Source organism: Aulonocara stuartgranti (assembly GCF_965226115.1).
Source record: "Aulonocara stuartgranti genome assembly, chromosome: 16".
Taxonomy (NCBI): domain Eukaryota; kingdom Metazoa; phylum Chordata; class Actinopteri; order Cichliformes; family Cichlidae; genus Aulonocara; species Aulonocara stuartgranti.
In genome coordinates, this window is record NC_138952.1 from 30,435,970 (window position 1) to 30,453,249 (window position 17,280).

The 17,280-nt window shown below is 41.8% G+C and overlaps 1 protein-coding gene across 5 annotated transcripts in view; it reads left to right on the forward strand.

The window, feature by feature from the left end:
• Nucleotides 1–17,280, forward strand: part of man1a2 (mannosidase, alpha, class 1A, member 2) — a 141,101-nt gene that overhangs the window by 103,542 nt on the left and 20,279 nt on the right. For all 5 annotated transcript variants that reach the window (XM_082509514.1, XM_082509518.1, XM_082509517.1 and 2 more), the window contains exons 7-9: nt 3,076–3,170; nt 9,721–9,844; nt 10,078–10,171. In XM_082509514.1, coding sequence (XP_082365640.1) covers nt 3,076–3,170; nt 9,721–9,844; nt 10,078–10,171 — 313 coding nt within the window. The remainder of the gene's footprint in view (nt 1–3,075; nt 3,171–9,720; nt 9,845–10,077; nt 10,172–17,280) is intronic.

Consider the following 17,280-nt stretch of genomic DNA (forward strand, 5'->3'; position numbering starts at 1 on the left):
AATTGATACCATATTTTTAGAGAGCCAATTAGAACAGGGGTTGTCTGTGAATCGTAACAGGGAAACGGGAAGGGATGAAAATAATAGTGCTGGGAGTGAGGAAGAGAAACATGATTGAGCCTCAAGGCAACACCAAGACGCCTGAGGATCAGGCAGCCAATAGGTATACTTCTGAATGTTGGCTGCCCAATAATAAAACATCAAGTTGGGCAGAGCAAGACCCCCACTGAGCTTACCCTGTTGTAGTGAGGACATACTAATCCTGGGGGTCTTATTTGCCCATATAAATGATGAAATCATTTGATTCACAGATTTGAAAAAGGACTTAGGTAGAAACAATGGGATACACTGAAAAAGATAGAGGAATTTAGGTAGGATATTCATTTTTATAATATTAATCCTGCCAAGAAGTGATACAGGAAGATTTGCCCACCTTTGAAAAGCCAACCTTACATAGGTCAGCAAAGGGTTAAGATTTGCTGTTCGCAAAGCTTTAAATGAACTGGTAATATGCACTCCTAGATATCTAAAACCTGAAGAAGCTAAATGGAAATTAAAATCTGTCTGTCTAAGCTCTTTTACAACTGGGTTTATAGGAAAACATTCACTTTTTTGTATATTAATCTTATACCCAGAGAAAGAGCCAAAACTCAGAAGTATTTTCATTATAGAGGAAATACTTGAATTGTTGGATTTGTAACATATAGTAATAAGTCATCTGCATACAGAGCAACCCTATATTCCGTACCACCACGAATAACCCCTTGAAACAGAGGCGACGTTCTGAGAGTCACAGAGAGAGGCTCTATTGCTAAAGTGAAAAGTAAAGGTGAGAGTGGGCAACCTTGACGTGTACCACGTGATAGAGTAAAATACTCAGAATTCACATCATTAGTACAAACAGATGCCAGTGGCGTAGTATATAAAAGATGAATCCAAGATATAAAACTGTCACCAAAACCAAATTTCCTCAAGACTGCAAAAAGATACCCCCATTCCACTCGATCGAATGCTTTTTCAGCATCCAGTGAGATCACCACCTCAGGGACAGTGCTATGATTTTTGGAGTATATTATATTAAGAAGGGACCGTATATTAAATAAGGAATGTCTTCCTTTAATAAAGCCTGTCTGTTCGTCTGATATAATAGAAGGGAGAACTCTTTCCAAACGGGTTGCTAGCAGTTTGGATAAGATTTTAAAGTCTACATTAAGAAGGCTTATTGGTCGATAGGAGCCACAACAGGTAGGATCCTTTCCTTCTTTATGCAGTAATGAGACCGAAGCCTGTCTTAGTGTCTGAGGGAGAGAATTATTTAAGAATGATTTCTTAAGGGTTCCCATATGGGGGGGCACTAAAATATTGGGGTGGCACGCCAAAAACAGAATTTCGCGTTTTATTATGCAGTTGTCAGATATAGGTTTCTTAAAAAATATGGAAAAGAGAGAGACAAAGGAATTATAAGCCTAGTTAATTTCCTGCTATTAAAGTAGATATCACTGAAAATGGGTAGATATGAAAACCAAATAAGATTTTGAAGCAGTAATAAGTAACAAGTTCATGTTTTAACTCATTGTAGGGTGTCTTCTTCTCTTGTGTTAATGTTTATTAGAGTTATTACCAACCACTGGGGGTTGGTAATAACTGTTATTGACATGTGGTGGTTTTCAGATAGAATGCAGGTTTTTAGGCACTTATGCATTGGCTTAATTTTTTCAACCCAGAAGCTACATCCATGTTTAATGTTGCCTTACAAAAATGGCTGTTGGAAAAAATTTTTAAAAGTAGCTTAAAAATCAGGCAGGACACGAGATTGAACTTGTGTGCATAAAGCCGTGCACACCAAAACATGTCTGTCTTCCTAGTGTCAGTTATATGTGGACATACAACATGATGTAAAACTATTGCAAGGCAGATTAAATTTATTATGACTCTTATAATAAAATATATAAAGAGGCTACATTTGGCTCCTCCCTGCCACAGGAGGTCACCTCAGTGGGTTGCATGTTTGATTTAGCAGAGTTTTACACTGAATACCCTTACTGACGCAACCCCCAAAGAGGATTTGTAATTGTACTATTTTAATTGCATAAAAGAGAAAATTAGAGTAAAAAATAAATCGCTTTCACTCTTTACTTTGACTATTGAAAGGCCATAACATCGGCATTCACTGGCATTCCTGCAACACTACACCACTTTCCCCCCCACACTCCCACCACAACCACCCACCCGTTCTGCAGGTGTGCTTCTGTTCTCACAGCTGGATCTGTGTCCTTTAGATGACCATATTAAGAATATCCTATCTCACTGACATCAAACAGAAACAAAAGCAAAATAAAGGTCCTGTGCAATTTAGAATGGAAACAAAAGCCATCTTCTTTCTGTTCTATTCAAATATGATGTAAAATGTGTAAGATAGTTTATTAGAATGTCAACTGACCGCAGATGAAAGTAAACGCCTGCTGCTGGAAAAAGGTCTTTTCAGTAGATGTTGTCGTCTCAGTCGCTGCTGAGCTGACTCACAACATCCACAGTGGCATTTTCAGCTTTCAGCATTTACTGGTATTCAGTTAGTTCAGCAGTAGAATAACCTTAGTTTCCTTTTATCTCTTTGATTGGCAAGCTGAGAAAAGAACAAGCGCTGCAGCAAGGGCTTCTGAGCCTTCATCTGTCAAACTAGCAGCAGAACTTGTGTAATCTCCAAACGAACACATGTCCATTTCTCTGCATCAGTCTGTAGAAATTAGACGCCAGTCATGATAATAGAAATCTAGACTGTGTCCTATGCCCTGCAAGGTTTTCTCCCTAGAGATATCGGTATTTCTCTCAAACTGCAGCACAGTTTGAAGGGAGGTTTTGCATATATTAAGATTTCTGTATTCTCCAAAAATCTGCTCAGCTCTGTGGCCGTCATTTAGCACTCATGTCTCTCCCAGTATCCAACATTCTGCATTTGTTTGGTCGTTGGCAGTTGTTTTATGCTTGTGTTTGTCAGGTTTTTGAGTCGAACATTTAGCCGGGCAAATGAATGAAGTGTATATGTTTAACGTGAACCCTTTCTCTCACACTCTCTAGGTTTTCAAACTGAAGGCAGTCCAGCTAGCTGAGAAGCTGCTTCCTGCCTTCAACACCCCCACTGGTATCCCCTGGGCCATGGTCAACCTTAAGAGGTTAGTGACACTACCACTAAAAACCATCCCATCATCTGTTAGGTTCTCTTAAATGCTGAAATGAGTATGAAATAAATTCCACACGGTCAGAAATGCCAGTTTTCTTTTGAGACTACACAAGATTTAACAGATTTCACCAGAATACTAATGAAGAGTTTACAGATATAAGTTTGCTTTACTTAACTACAGTTGTGGTTGGAAGTTTACATCCACTCATCACGAGCACGAATGTCATGGTCACGTGTTTTATTGATTACTTTGAAGTGTTCTTTTTCTAGGGCAGCATACATCTCTAATGAATTTAAAAAACAAGAATAAAGCACATACATTTGAGTTCGTTTTGGATTATCTCTAATTGATACATGTAACCTCACTAATATCTGGTTAAAAACCACTCTGGAAGTTGAATCTTGACCAGATAGCCATCAACAAGTTTGTGGCATAATTCTGTCTGGATATTTGACACTCTTCTTGGCAGAATGGGTGGAGTTCAATGGTTGGTGTCTTGGCACTGACCCGTCATTTAAGCGTAGTCCAAACATTTTCAATATGGTTGAGTTTGGGGCTTTAGAAACACCACTCCAGAAGCTTGATGGAGTAATTTGTAAACAACTACAGACACTGAGCATCAGTTCAAACAACTAAGTACGTGTTACTTAGATGTGTCACCACTTTGTCTGAAAGAAGAGCCAGACTTTCACCCTCAGATCAGAGGAAATTAGTTAAGATGTTCAAGGAACAACCTAGAAGCTATGAAGACTCAAGCCTGTCATGACCTTGAACACCAACGTCAAAGTTCAGAGGGAAGCCAGTTTGTCACCTTCAGCTGAGAGGGTGTTCTGATAGGACAATAATCCCAAACAAGCATTAGCACGCACTGGTTCTGGAATGGATAAAGCAGGCTAATAATAAACTTCTCGCCTTCCCTATTGAGCACCCGATTGAACACTTAAAATCCAGGGAAACCATTTAATTTAATCTTATGTTTTATTGATATATTTTTCTCTTTGTAAGGTGACCTTGGGTTTTAGAAAGGTGCCCTCAAATAAAATGTATTATTATAATTATTATTATTATTAATTTAAACCTTGATAAATTGATAAATAACTCTCAATTACATTACATTTTTGATTCCTGAAAGTAGCCACCCTTTGCTTTGACAGCGCTGCAAACCCTTGGCCTTCTCTCAGTGAGCTTCATGATGTAGCCACCTGAAATGGTTTATACATAATGGGTATACACTAGACTTTTTAGTCTCCCTGTCTCTCGGTTTAGGTCAGCTTTGCTGTGATTTACAGTTCCTTGCAGACAGAAGGTTTGACCAGCAGGTAGACAGTGCACACAGCCAGAGCTGTGTGTCTATGTTAACTGTATTAGCAATATCCCCTGTGAGCGATATCATACAGATGTAAGAGTAGAAAAAATACCATCTGACACTGAGTATTTAGTGCAGTGTTTTATCAGAATCAGAATCAGAAAGGGTTTTATTGCCAAATGTTGAGCAGGTTTACAACATTAGGAAATTGCTACGGTCCTTCAGTGCAAACATACTGTCATAAATTACGCTAAAATAGACATGAAAATAAAAATAAGAATAAGAATTAAAAGTGCTAAGTAGATAGATATATACATGAGTGCAGGTGGTGATCAGTGCCGAACATGGAATGCTGCAGTGAACACAGCGTAGGGTCATGTGTTAGTGGTGGGAACAGTCATACGGTTATTGTTCATGTGTCCAACAGCAGAGGGGAAGGAACCGTTCTTATGGCGAGAGGTTCTGGTGCGAATGGACCGGAGCCTCCTGCCTGAGGGGAGCAGGTCAAACAGACTGTGTCCAGGGTGAGAAGGGTCAGCTGAGATCCGAGCTGCACGCCCCAGTGTCCTGGAGGTGTCCTGGAGGTGTCCTGGAGGTGTACAGGTCCTGCAGAGATGGGAGTCTGCAGCCAATCACCTTCTCAGCAGAGCGCACAACACGCTGCAGTCTCTGTGTGTCCCTGATAGTGGCTCCAGCGTACCACACGGTGATGGAGGAGGTGAGGATGGACTCGATGATTGCAGTGTAGAACTGCATCATCATCCGTGTTGGCAGGTTGAATTTCTTCAGCTGCCTCAGGAAGTACATCCTCTGCTGGGCTTTCTTAATGACGGAGGTGATGGTGGGCTCCCACTTCAGGTCCTGGGTGATGGTGGTACCCAGGAAGCGGAATGAGTTCACAGAGGTGATGGGGGTGTCAGTCAGGATGATGGGGGGAGTGGGGCTGTGTGCTTCCTGAAGTCCACAATAATCTCCACTGTCTTCTGGGCATTCAGCACCAGGTTGTTGTGGCTGCACCAGGACACCAGACGTTCAAGGCAGAGCTGAAGTCCACAAACAGGATCCTGGCGTAGGTTCCTGGGGAGTCCAGATGCTGCAGGATGAAGTGTAGAGCCATGTTGATGGCGTCATCTACAGACCTGTTGGTTCTGTATGCAAACTGCAGGGGGTCCAGGAGGGGGGCCGTGAGGGTCTTGAGATAGGAGAGAACCAGGCGCTCAAATGACTTCATGACCACAGATGTCAGAGCCACAGGTCTGTAGTCATTTAGTCCAGTGATCCTAGGTTTCTTGGGGACAGGGATTATGGCATTGCTGCATTTGGGAAGTGTCGATGTTCTTGTGAGCTTGAAATGATCATGGAATCAGGAGAGCAATGAAGAGAATGAGAACAGATTATCACTAAGTGAAGAAAAGATGAAAAGCATAATGGATCTTGTTTAATGAGAACAAATTGAATGGAGTAGAAGAAAATGGAATAAAGGGAATGAAGCAGGCAGCTTCATGAATATGAAGAGTTGTGGTGGGAGGAGGTGGTGTGAAATCCTCCTTTGTGTGGGGTGAGGAGGGGGGTGTTGTAGGTGAAGTGTTTGAAGGTGGTGATGACTCTATGGAGGGGGGAGAGGTGGGGGAAGGAGTGTCCAAAGTGTCTCTATTGTTGGGGCCGTTGGAGGTGTGAAGGCTGCCTGATGGCTCGTCAAAACGGCAGTAAAAGTCGTTGAGGGTGTTGGCCAAGAGCAAGTCATCAGTGGAGTGGGGGGGTTTAGGCTTGTAGTTGGTGATATTCCTAAAACCTTTCCACACAGAGGCCGAGTCATTCTCTGAGATCTGCTGCTGCATCTTCTCAGAGTGCTGATGTTTAGCAATGTCCACTTCTTTAGTGAACCTGTACTTGGCCTCTCTGTAGCAGTCCCTGTCTCAGCTTCTGAACGCCTTTCTCTTTTCCAGCCACAGCTTTTTGAGTTTAGGAGTAAACCAGGGTTTGTCATTGTTATAACTCACCCTGGTGCGTGATGGCACAATGCTGTCCTCACAGAAGTGGATATAGGAGGTGACAGTGTCCGTAAACTCGTCCAAGCTGTTAGAAGCAGCCTTCATTGTGTCCCAGTCTGTAGACTCCAAACACGTGCGAAGCTCCTCCACAGCCTCGTTGCTCCACAGTTTTTTAGTCCTCACGACAGGTTTGGAGAGCTTCAGCCTCTGTCTGTACGCGGGGATCAGGTGGATCATGACGTGGTCAGAAAGTCCGAGTGAAGCGCGGGGCACCGCGCGATAGGCCCCGCTGATCGTGCTGTAACAGTGGTCTAATGTCCTCTCCTCTCTGGTCGGGCATTTAATATACTGCTTGTATTTGGGAAGCTCATGGCTCAGATTGGCTTTGTTAAAGTCCCCAAGAGCAATGATGAGAGAGTCCGGGAATGTCCGCTCCATGTGCAGTATCTGCTCCGCGAGTGCGCACTGAGCTGCCTGCACATCCGGATCTGGCGGGATGTAAACAGCGGCCAGGATGAATGAAGCAAACTCCCGCGGAGAATAAAACGGTTTGCAGTGAATGAAAAGGTATTCCAGAGAGGAAGAGCAGTGCTGAGCAATCACTGTTACATCTGTGCACCAGCCACTATTAATGTAGAAGCAGACACCTCCACCTTTGGTCTTACCACAGAGAGAGAGGCCTGCCGGTCCGCGCGCAGCAGATGAAAGCCCTCCAGCTTGAGCGCGCAGTCCGGGATGTCCTCACTGAGCCACGACTCCGTAAAACATAAGACACAGGAGGAGGCAAAGTCTCTGTTCATGCTTCTCATCAGGGCCAGCTCGTCTATCTTATTCCTGAGTGAGCGTACGTTGGAAAGGAAGATCCCAGGAAGAGCAGTTCGCAGTCCGCGTCTCCTCAGACACACGAGTGCGCCGGCTCGCTTACCTCTCTTTCGGAGTCTCACTTTCCTGATCACAGTCTGCAGTAAATCTGCCGCAGATGCGACAAATATTGGAAGTAAATCCACAGGTGTTGTAGTCCTGTAGTTAAGAAGCTCTTCTCTGGTGTAAGAATATCCAGAGGAGTGCCCAGACACAGAAGTTATGCACAAAAACAAAACAGAAGTAACGCACTGAAGCACCAGGGCATCCATACGCGGCGCCATCTTGCTTACCAACATACACATTTTTAAGGTGCTGTTGAATCCACTGAAAGAGTTAATAAAAGGTAGAAACACATTCACAGTTTTGCTGCTTGGACCTCACAAGTAAAATCATTGCTTTTAATGTATTTAAAAGTTGGCTTTGACTTTTCTTTTTAGGTCTTCCAAACTCAGAAAGGGTGTGTGTGTGTGTGTGTGTGTGTGTGTGTGTGTGTGTGTGTGTGTGTGTGTGCATCACAATAAAGCCAAGCCCAAGTGTTGAGGGAATTTTTTGGAAGTTGTGCAAATTAGTTTTATAAAAAGCTGCAAAAAAATCCAGAACCAGTGTTAAATTCAACTTTTAGAAACATGTAGCCATCCTGTTTGTAATGCAGGTTCTAACAGTGCTCTGCTTGCCTGATGTATAATCTTACTCTAACATTCATCTCTTTCTGTTCTTGTTAGTGTTTTCTATTCTCGTTTTCTTTCCTCCTCCCTTTCATTTCACCCATGCACAGAATGAGAAACTTTGTGCAGTTTTATGCCTCATGTGTACGCTCTCTCCTGTCCTAGCCTGCCCTCTCTATTATTAGTTTACATTTTCTTATTCAGCATGAAACAATGAAATCAAATTACATCATTGCTGGTCGCTACATATTCAGTTATTATGTGTGTGTGTATGTGTACGTGTACACAGATCACCATCCATAGCTACACAGTCACACGCACCACAAATACCCTTGGGAACAACTGTACACAGAGGAATTTAAACCAGAAAAAACAATAAGTGACAAACCTGTTTATATAAGGTGCTTTACACACAAACACACAAGTCACAGCCTATTAATGTAGCATCCTGTCATGTAAAGCTGAAGATGATGTTTTACTGGCTGCAACTCTTACTTCAGAGCATATGAACAGCCTGAAGCTCTGCTGTGTTTCTCTAGACCAAAAGATATTTAAATTGATTATATACCATATTAGCACATTTATATGGTTGTTATGAAGATGAAAAATTTGAAACATGCCATTAAAAAAGTTTATTTCTTTTGCATTCCTGTTAAATTTTTATTAGGTTCCTATTAAACTTGACACAGGTCCTTAAAAAAGTCTGAAATACACCTGCATTTAAAAGACTTAAAATAGTATCAAACTTTCTTAAAGTTAGTTTGCATGGTTTCTAATTTTAAGTAAAAGTGCAACATGACTGATTAACACTTTAGTTTAACAGTGACAAAAGTAATGTAACCTTGTAGCTTTTAAAAAGGTTGCAACATAATAAAATTGAAAATGAAAATGTTTTTTCTGGCATGTTGTATCTTTAAACCCTTCTTTACTTCAGTGTAACCGCATCAGTACCGGTAATTTCCATGAACCATGTGCTCTTCCTGTCTTATGGAGTGCAGCTAGCGAGAGCTCCAAGGATGAGCGGAGTCATTTGCTAACGTTTATTGCAGCTGCTGGTATTATGCATGCCTTCACAGTGTGGTTGTGCTTGACTGTGTTTTTGCCTCAAGTAGTAAAATAAGTTGTTTTCACCTTTAGAAGAAACTGTTTTCTTACGTATTATGTTGGAGATAGTTTAAGTAGCTTCCTTTTTAAATACTAAATCCTTAACAGAGGCTGAAATGTGGCTCTTGCTCTCACATGTTCCTGGGAGTTTCGTCTTGTGTGCACAGCGTGGAATTAAAATGTGTGGCATTTATCTGTGATATCACAACATGATACTTTTATATCATGTTTAATTTAATCTGGTGTTGCCATTGATGATATGATGTGGTGCAGTCCTGGTCATGACAAATGTGTTTGTCTTTTTTTCGCATTGTTAAAGGCAACAGTAGGGAAATGGTTAGCATATGTCTTGGTTATACAAATTCCTTGATAGATCCAAGATAAGAAACATTAGAGGAAACCATGATGATGATAAGAATGAAGGCCTGGCTAGCCTTGTTGGGCTCTGATAATGTGAATAAGGCAGGTATCTGAAAATCCTTGCCCTAAAAACTGACACGTAAATCCTTATTCAAACTGTCCATCCATCATTGGTTTAAGTTGAAACCTAACCCTTTGCCACCATGACCAAGTGTCATTTCTTTGTTCTTGTTTGTTCTTGTTTTCTTCAGTGGGGTCGGCCGTAACTGGGGTTGGGCGTCAGCAGGCAGTAGCATCCTGGCTGAGTTTGGGACCCTCCACATGGAGTTTGTTCACCTCACCTACCTGACAGGAAACCCAGCCTACTATCAGAAGGTAATAGTATGAATGTACACTATATGTCCTAATTTTCATGCTGGCGTGCTGATTTGTTATTTAACTGCGGATAACGGTCTAGAAAATGCCAACAGTTTTTTGAGAAAAAAAATATAGCCTTTTATCTTAAATAAGAGAAACCACATTCAAAATAGAAATGCTGAAATATTTAGATTAAAAAGGAGAACATTTCCTGTTTGGATTAAAACCGATCCGACTGGTGTTCCTCTCAGGTGATGCACATCCGAAAGCTACTAGCCAAAATGGACCGACCCAACGGGCTCTACCCAAACTACCTGAACCCCCGGACGGGCCGCTGGGGCCAGCGTAAGTACATGTATTTGTGTTGACATTATCGCATAGCTCCAGGGCTCTCATTAAAGCATTGTAGTTGTTAGCATTAATTTATGACTTTTTTGATGTTTTACTTTTTCATGATTAGACATTAGCTTAAATCCTGCATTTGCTGAACTGTTCATACATTTCAGTGTTCCATTTGTTGGGGTGAAATGGCTTTTCCAGTGTTGTAATGAAGCATTTCTTTTAAGCATTAAATATGATTTAATGCTCGAGTTCCTGCATTGCTGCATTTGGGAAGTGTCGATGTTCTTGTGAGCTTGAAATGATCATGGAATCAGGAGAGCAATGCAGAGAATGAGAACAGATTATCACTAAGTGAAGAAAAGATGAAAAGCATAATGGATCTTGTTTAATGAGAACAAATTGAATGGAGTAGAAGAAAATGGAATAAGGGGAATGTAGTATTCCCAGTATATCGATTACACTCGGCAGTCAGCCAGCGGAAATGAAGAACTCTTGAAGTAAAGTTGGCATGCAGTGGCAAACTATTCTTTCTCTGAAAGCAGTCATTTCTTTAATTATATCTCTGCTGAAAAAATGATCTGCAGAGACAGCAAGCATTAGTCAGGGGTACATCAAGTTTTGAATTATACATTGGAAAACACAAATAATAATAGAAAGAATGATTGCTGTTGTATTGAGGCAAGGTAAATGCTAACTCAAATGTGGGTTTGGACACAAAGTGCGTCACTGGACCGTTTTCTGTTGCTTTTTTTCTTTATATAAGCAAGCAGTAAGGAGAAGTGTTTTTTAGCTGGACAGAAGGCCAACAGAGTGTTGTAGTAAATGAAACTTTTGTATATAATATAATCAGTAACTCTGCAGATTGTAAATGTAATGCTGGTTAAAACACACACACACACACACACACACACACACACACACACACACACACACACACACACTCCTTTTCATATCTTAGTGAGGACATCTCATTGACATAACGCTTTCCCTAGCCGCTTACCCTGGCCATCAAAAATGAATGCCTAATCCTCAGCCTAAACCCAATTTTAACCCTGACACTAAAACAACATTTGGTCCCCACAAGTATAGTAGTGTGCAAATTTTCTGCCCTCACAAAGATGTCTAAACATATACACACCCACACACACACAGAGCCCTGAATGTATGCTCGTTGACCCCTAACAGTACTTAAGAGTATTTCAGTTTATTGTCCAATCTTTCATAGGGGCTACTAAATATTTCTCTTTGTTTATTTATCTGTTCATTCATTTTTTAAGCATGTCTTTCACATCAGAGACTTAGATGCTAGTTGACTGATATGTGGTTATATATGGGTCTGGTGTTTGTTATCTAGGAATTCCAACAGAATATTAAAGCATTGTGGTTTTTAAAATATACCCTTTCAGTGTGCACACTTTTTTTATGGAGCACCATAGTTTTTGCCTGAAGATCAGATATGACAATCTGCTTGGGGTTTGCTCTTTAGTTCAGTGAGAGGAAATGAAAAGATGAAATCTGTTTCAAATTGAATATATAGTGTTTGAGGTTTTTTTGTCCTAGGTATAGTTGCCATGGTAAGAGAGTGCCATATTCAGCCTGTTCAGTTTTACAGCACCCAAAGTAAGATGGAGAAACTGGGGAAAAAAGAGAAACAGATGAGGTGATGGTGCCACTTTTAAGTCTCCATTTTATTAGTTTTACTTGACAAAACAAATGAAGAGCACTCAGGGACAGATAGATAAATGGAGAGGCTCATTAATGGATGGATAGGTGGCTTGGCAGTCAGACTGATGCACTTGTAAGTGCACAGACTATGAGCCAAAAGCAGGGAGAAATAAATGGTTTGAAGATGGAGGGTGGGCAGATTGATTGATGGATGAATGAATGCATTAACAGATGGATAGTCAACTGGCAAGCTGGAGGACTAGGCACGTGATGATGGATGTTTTATGTTTGCTTATGTGCATGCATGAGTCAGGAAATGAGCCTTTCTTTACCTTCCTGCGAAATAAAATGTTTAAAATAACAACTTTTTCTGCACATGTGTATTTCTGTGCCTTCAGTGTAGATCAGTCTGCATATATGAGCAGAGTTTGTTTCCTGCTCACACTTGCATGCTGCTCCTTGAGTGTCTGCATCGTGATTTTTATGGCCAGGCCACATTAATTTGCTGCTATTTGACCTTGTTGCCTTAGCAGTGTTATTGATTATAGGGAGTTATGTGAGAGCAGTGTAATTAATATGAAACTTCAGGTAGATCAAAGTAGTTTTGAGCAGCAACATCCTTAAATGGTGATTTTTTTTTTTGTTGCAAAGTAATAATAATAATAATAATAATAATAATAGTAATAATAGTAATAATGATGATGATGAAACATTTTGTTTATAGACACTTTTAAGACCGTCAAGGTCACCTTACAGTAGTACAAACAGCAGCAACAATACAATATAATAGAATATAGGAAAATAAAATTTAAAAAGAAGTGAGTGATTTCACTGTATTTTCACTTCAGTCATCATTTTCCATGAAGCTATAAAATGTTGCTGTCCAGTCATCTATAGCAGGAATTTGAAACCTTTTGGGACTGAGGAGCACTTGCAGGAAAGAAAACTTTCCAATGACCTCCTCATAATCCTAACAGGGATTTAGCTGGCTGCGGCTTAGTGTCACTTCACAATGTAACTGAAATATTTTCATGTCTCACCTGATATCTAGCTGGCTAATAAGCCACGCTATGTAACAGCAGGCTCAGCGAACCGTGAGGGAAAGTGAGCAAAGTCGTTATAACATGATATAATGTGTTACCGTCATACCAGGGTTTCTATTGGCCCAGACAATGTGTAGGAGGGACTGATAGACAAACTAAGCATATTTTATTGGTCTTAGCATTTTTCTAATTGTATCAATGCTAATCCAATTTCCCCTCATGGGACAATTAAGTATTGAATTAATTAAATGCACTTTAAAATGCACAGTTCAGTTTTATGATTTATAGCATATTATTGGCGAGGCTTAGCTATGGCTCAGAGATTGATAAACACTAACTGTAGATAAATAAGTGGTTATCAACAGTGGAATATTTGTGGGTACCTGTAAGGAAATGTAGAGCCACCAGTCTCAGCTCAATCATCCAATAAAAGCCTCTCTCACACACAAACTCTTAAACATGATCGATCTTTAATGATCACTGTTACAATAAAATTACTGTCACTTTCAAACTTTGGAAGCAAACACTTATTGTTTATTAAATGTGTATTTATTGATAGGTACAACAAAGGCAAAATTTGCCTCTAGTTAATTAAGTTAAACTGATTATTAAACAACTCCTTGGTGGCAGAGCCCCTGGTGTTGATGAGGTCCGCCCCGAGTTCCTGAAGGCTCTGGACGTTGTAGGGCTGTCCTGGTTGACACGCCTCTGCAATGTTGCGTGGAGATCAGGGGCAGTACCCGTGGACTGGCAGACCGGGGTGGTAGTCCCCATCTTTAAGAAGGGGGATCGGAGGGTGTGTTCCAACTACAGGGGGATCACACTCCTCAGCCTCCCTGGGAAAGTCTATGCCAGGGTGCTGGAAAGGAGAGTTCGTCCGCTAGTCGAACCTCGGATACAGGAGGAACAATGCGGTTTTCGTCCTGGTCGCGGAACACTGGACCAGCTCTTTATCCTCTCGAGGATACTTGAGGGTGCATGGGAGTTTGCCCAACCAGTCTACATGTGTTTTGTGGACTTGGAGAAGGCATTCGACCGTGTCCCTCGGGGTGTCCTGTGGGAGGTGTTGCGGGAGTATGGGGTGTCTGGCCCATTGCTACGGGCCATTCGATCCCTATACAACCGTTGCAGGAGCTTGGTTAAAAGTAGATGCAGGTTCGCATTGCCGGCAATAAGTCGGACTCGTTCCCGGTGGGTGATGGGCTCCGCCAGGGCTGCCCTTTGTCTCCGGTTCTGTTCATAATTTTTATGGACAGGATTTCTAGGCACAGCCAAGTGGCGGAGGGCTTTCGCTTTGGTGGCCTCAGAATCTCATCTCTGATTTTTGCGGATGATGTGGTTCTGTTGGCTTCATCGGGTGAGGGCCTCCAGCTCGCACTGGAACGGTTTGCAGCCGAGTGTGAAGCAGCGTGAATGAGGATCAGCACCTCCAAATCTGAGGCCATGGTTCTCAGCCGGAAAAGGGTGGAGTGCCCACTCCGGGTCGGGGATGAGTTCCTGCCCCAAGTGGAGGAGTTCAAGTATCTCGGGGTCTTGTTCTCGAGTGATGGGAGAAGGGAGCCGGAGATCGACAGACGGATTGGGGCTGCAGCTGCAGTAATGCGGACGCTGCACCGGTCCGTCGTGGTGAAGAGGGAGCTGAGTGTAAAAGCGAAGCTCTCAATTTACTGGTCGATCTACGTCCCTACCCTCACCTATGGCCACGAGCTGTGGGTAGTGACCGAAAGAACGAGATCGCGGATACAAGCGGCAGAAATGAGCTTCCTCCGAAGGGTGGCTGGCCTCTCCCTTAGAGATAGGGTGAGAAGTTCGGCCATCCGGGAGGGGCTCAGAGTAGAGCAGCTGCTGCTCCACATCGAAAGGAGCCAGCTGAGGTGGTTCGGGCATCTGATAAGGATGCCCCCTGGGCGCCTCCTGGGTGAGGTGTTCCAGGCATGTCCCGGGGCAGACCCAGGACACGCTGGAGAGATTATATCTCTCGGCTTGCCTGGGAACGCCTTGGTATTCCCCCGGATAAGCTGGAGGAGGTGGCTGGGGAGAGGGAAGTCTGGGCCTCTTTGCTTAGGCTGCTGCCCCCGCGACCCGGCCTCGGATAAAGCGGATGAGGATGGATGGATGGATGGATGGATGATTATTATCCAGTCTTCTGTTTTGGAGTGAGTGTGTAACTCTTTTCTTTACAGCAGTGGGTTTTTTTTTTTTAAACCTATTGAATTATGTTTAAGGTTAAATTAAAGTAAATTGCCATAAAGTTAAATATGGTTGTTCTTTGTGTAATTTAGAAGACCTGTAAGATAAACAGAACACGGTGACAGAAAATGTCAAATCGAGACGAGATACATTTGTTTAAATTCATTACGAGGATGAGCTTTTCAGAACAGAGAGGCAGTGAGGCTGTCTCTCTCTCTCTTTAGTACCGTATCAGCAAACAAACCTAACAGAGACCATGAGTTAAAATCTGTGCAGCTGCAGGGTTTTCTTACCGTATTATCTTCTGTGACAAGTAGACAACCACTATTTGGAGGCTCTGTTATCTTCCTAAAAAGCTTAATTGGTTTGTACTTATTTCAGGGTGAAACTAACTGTAACAGACAGGATGAAAAACACCTTTCTTTTCTGTGATGGGGGTTTATTTGCAATAACTCTGTGTTTGAATTATGAATACTGCCAATGTTGGCATTGGATGAGACCGTTTGAAGATTGGAAGCGTGTGTTGACAGCATGTGCAGCGTTGCCCCGTGTATGTTAATGTGTAGGTGTGTAGACAGTAGTTAAGCCAGACTAATGAGGAATGAGTCTGAGCTCCCCTTTCTTAATGAGATCCAGCTGTGACTGACAGTGTTATTACCACACACTGTTCTGTCTTAGCGTAACACAGTGCTACCTATCTACACACAGCACCCACTCCCTCTTTGGAACCTTGCAGTGACTCTTCTTTGCTCCTGTGTATACAGTCCTTGTCTTTCATCTCTAGATGTTCATGTATCAGAGTTAAATATAGCCCAAGCAGAATAGTGTTTTACATAGGTTCAGTATCTACAGGCTGTACACACTGCTACAGGTAAAAGTTTATTATTCAGTCCTTATTCTTTTCTCCCAAAGGATGGAGTGTAGGCAAGAAACAACCTGAAGATTAAGAGAACTGCCTTTACACCTATAAAGATTTTTTTTTACCAACAGTATCGGTGTCTTTCTGCAGCTTGATAAAAGTTTTAAAACTCTTATTACTTATTTTGGCTGGCATTTTGCCAGACTACTCTTTATTCGGAGCTCTTTATAAATTGTTTTTTAAAAAGTTATTATTTATGCAGTGTACAGCAGCTTGGATAAAGCAGCTATGTTGACTGCTTCTGCACTTGTTGCCAGTTTTTTTGCAACTTTTCTGGCTCGTGTACAAGACAATAACGTTCCCGTTCTCATTGATGTCATCTTGAATTGACATAGTCACTGAAAGAAGCCCAATTATGTTTTGTAATTTTTTTTCCTTTCTCCTCCTTTCAATAGGACTAAATGTTGAGTGAAAACATTTTATTCTTTGCCCAAATGGTTATTCATTGAATCTTTTAGAAAAATCGCCACCTCGATTTTGACTAATATATTCTTTATTTGATCGAAATAGTCTAGTCTATGAACAGGTTACCTCTTGTAAGAGTAGTTATATTGTATCAGCTTAATGTCTCTGTTACGTGAAAATGTTTACACACAATATAATGCTGGAAAACCTGTTTGGGATCATCCAGTTGTGTGGCTCCAGCTCCATTGTTTCTGATGCTGTCACTACTGCTTAAAGAACTTGGAGCTGAGTGTATATCATGTAAACTGTGGTGCCGAGCCCAACAGTGTTCTAATGGAACTTTGCCGACTAGTTTGTGAACTGCATTTCTTTGAAGTCCATAACGTGGCCACAATTTATCCATCATTTTCGGTATAACTCGACCATATTTTATATACAGTTTATGTACAATTACAGAGAATTCCAGGGTGTACTGTGGTGTAATTTAAATCTGGCTCACAATTATAGACACAACCTGACATAACAAATCGATATACTTTATTTCACCTTCTTAAAAATACAGAGGAGTCTCTCACGATGCTGAATGGGGGGTGTACCTCTGTGCTGCTTTGCAGGAGTAGCACGTGGAGTGGGTCAAAAACTCGCTCCGGTGGGTAGTTTGTGGTAAATCTGTAACACAGATGTCCTAAGGTGAGCTAAGGAGGACAGAACCCTCTGGGGAGGAGAAGGGTAAACACTTGCTTGGTCTTGATTTTCAGACTGTGAGAGGTTTCTTCCTGTTAAAAGGGAGTTTTTCCTTCCCACTCTCGCCAAGTGCTTGCTCAAAGAGGGGGCTATTTGATTGTTGGGGTTTTCTGTATTATTGTAGGGTCTGCCTGACAATATAAACC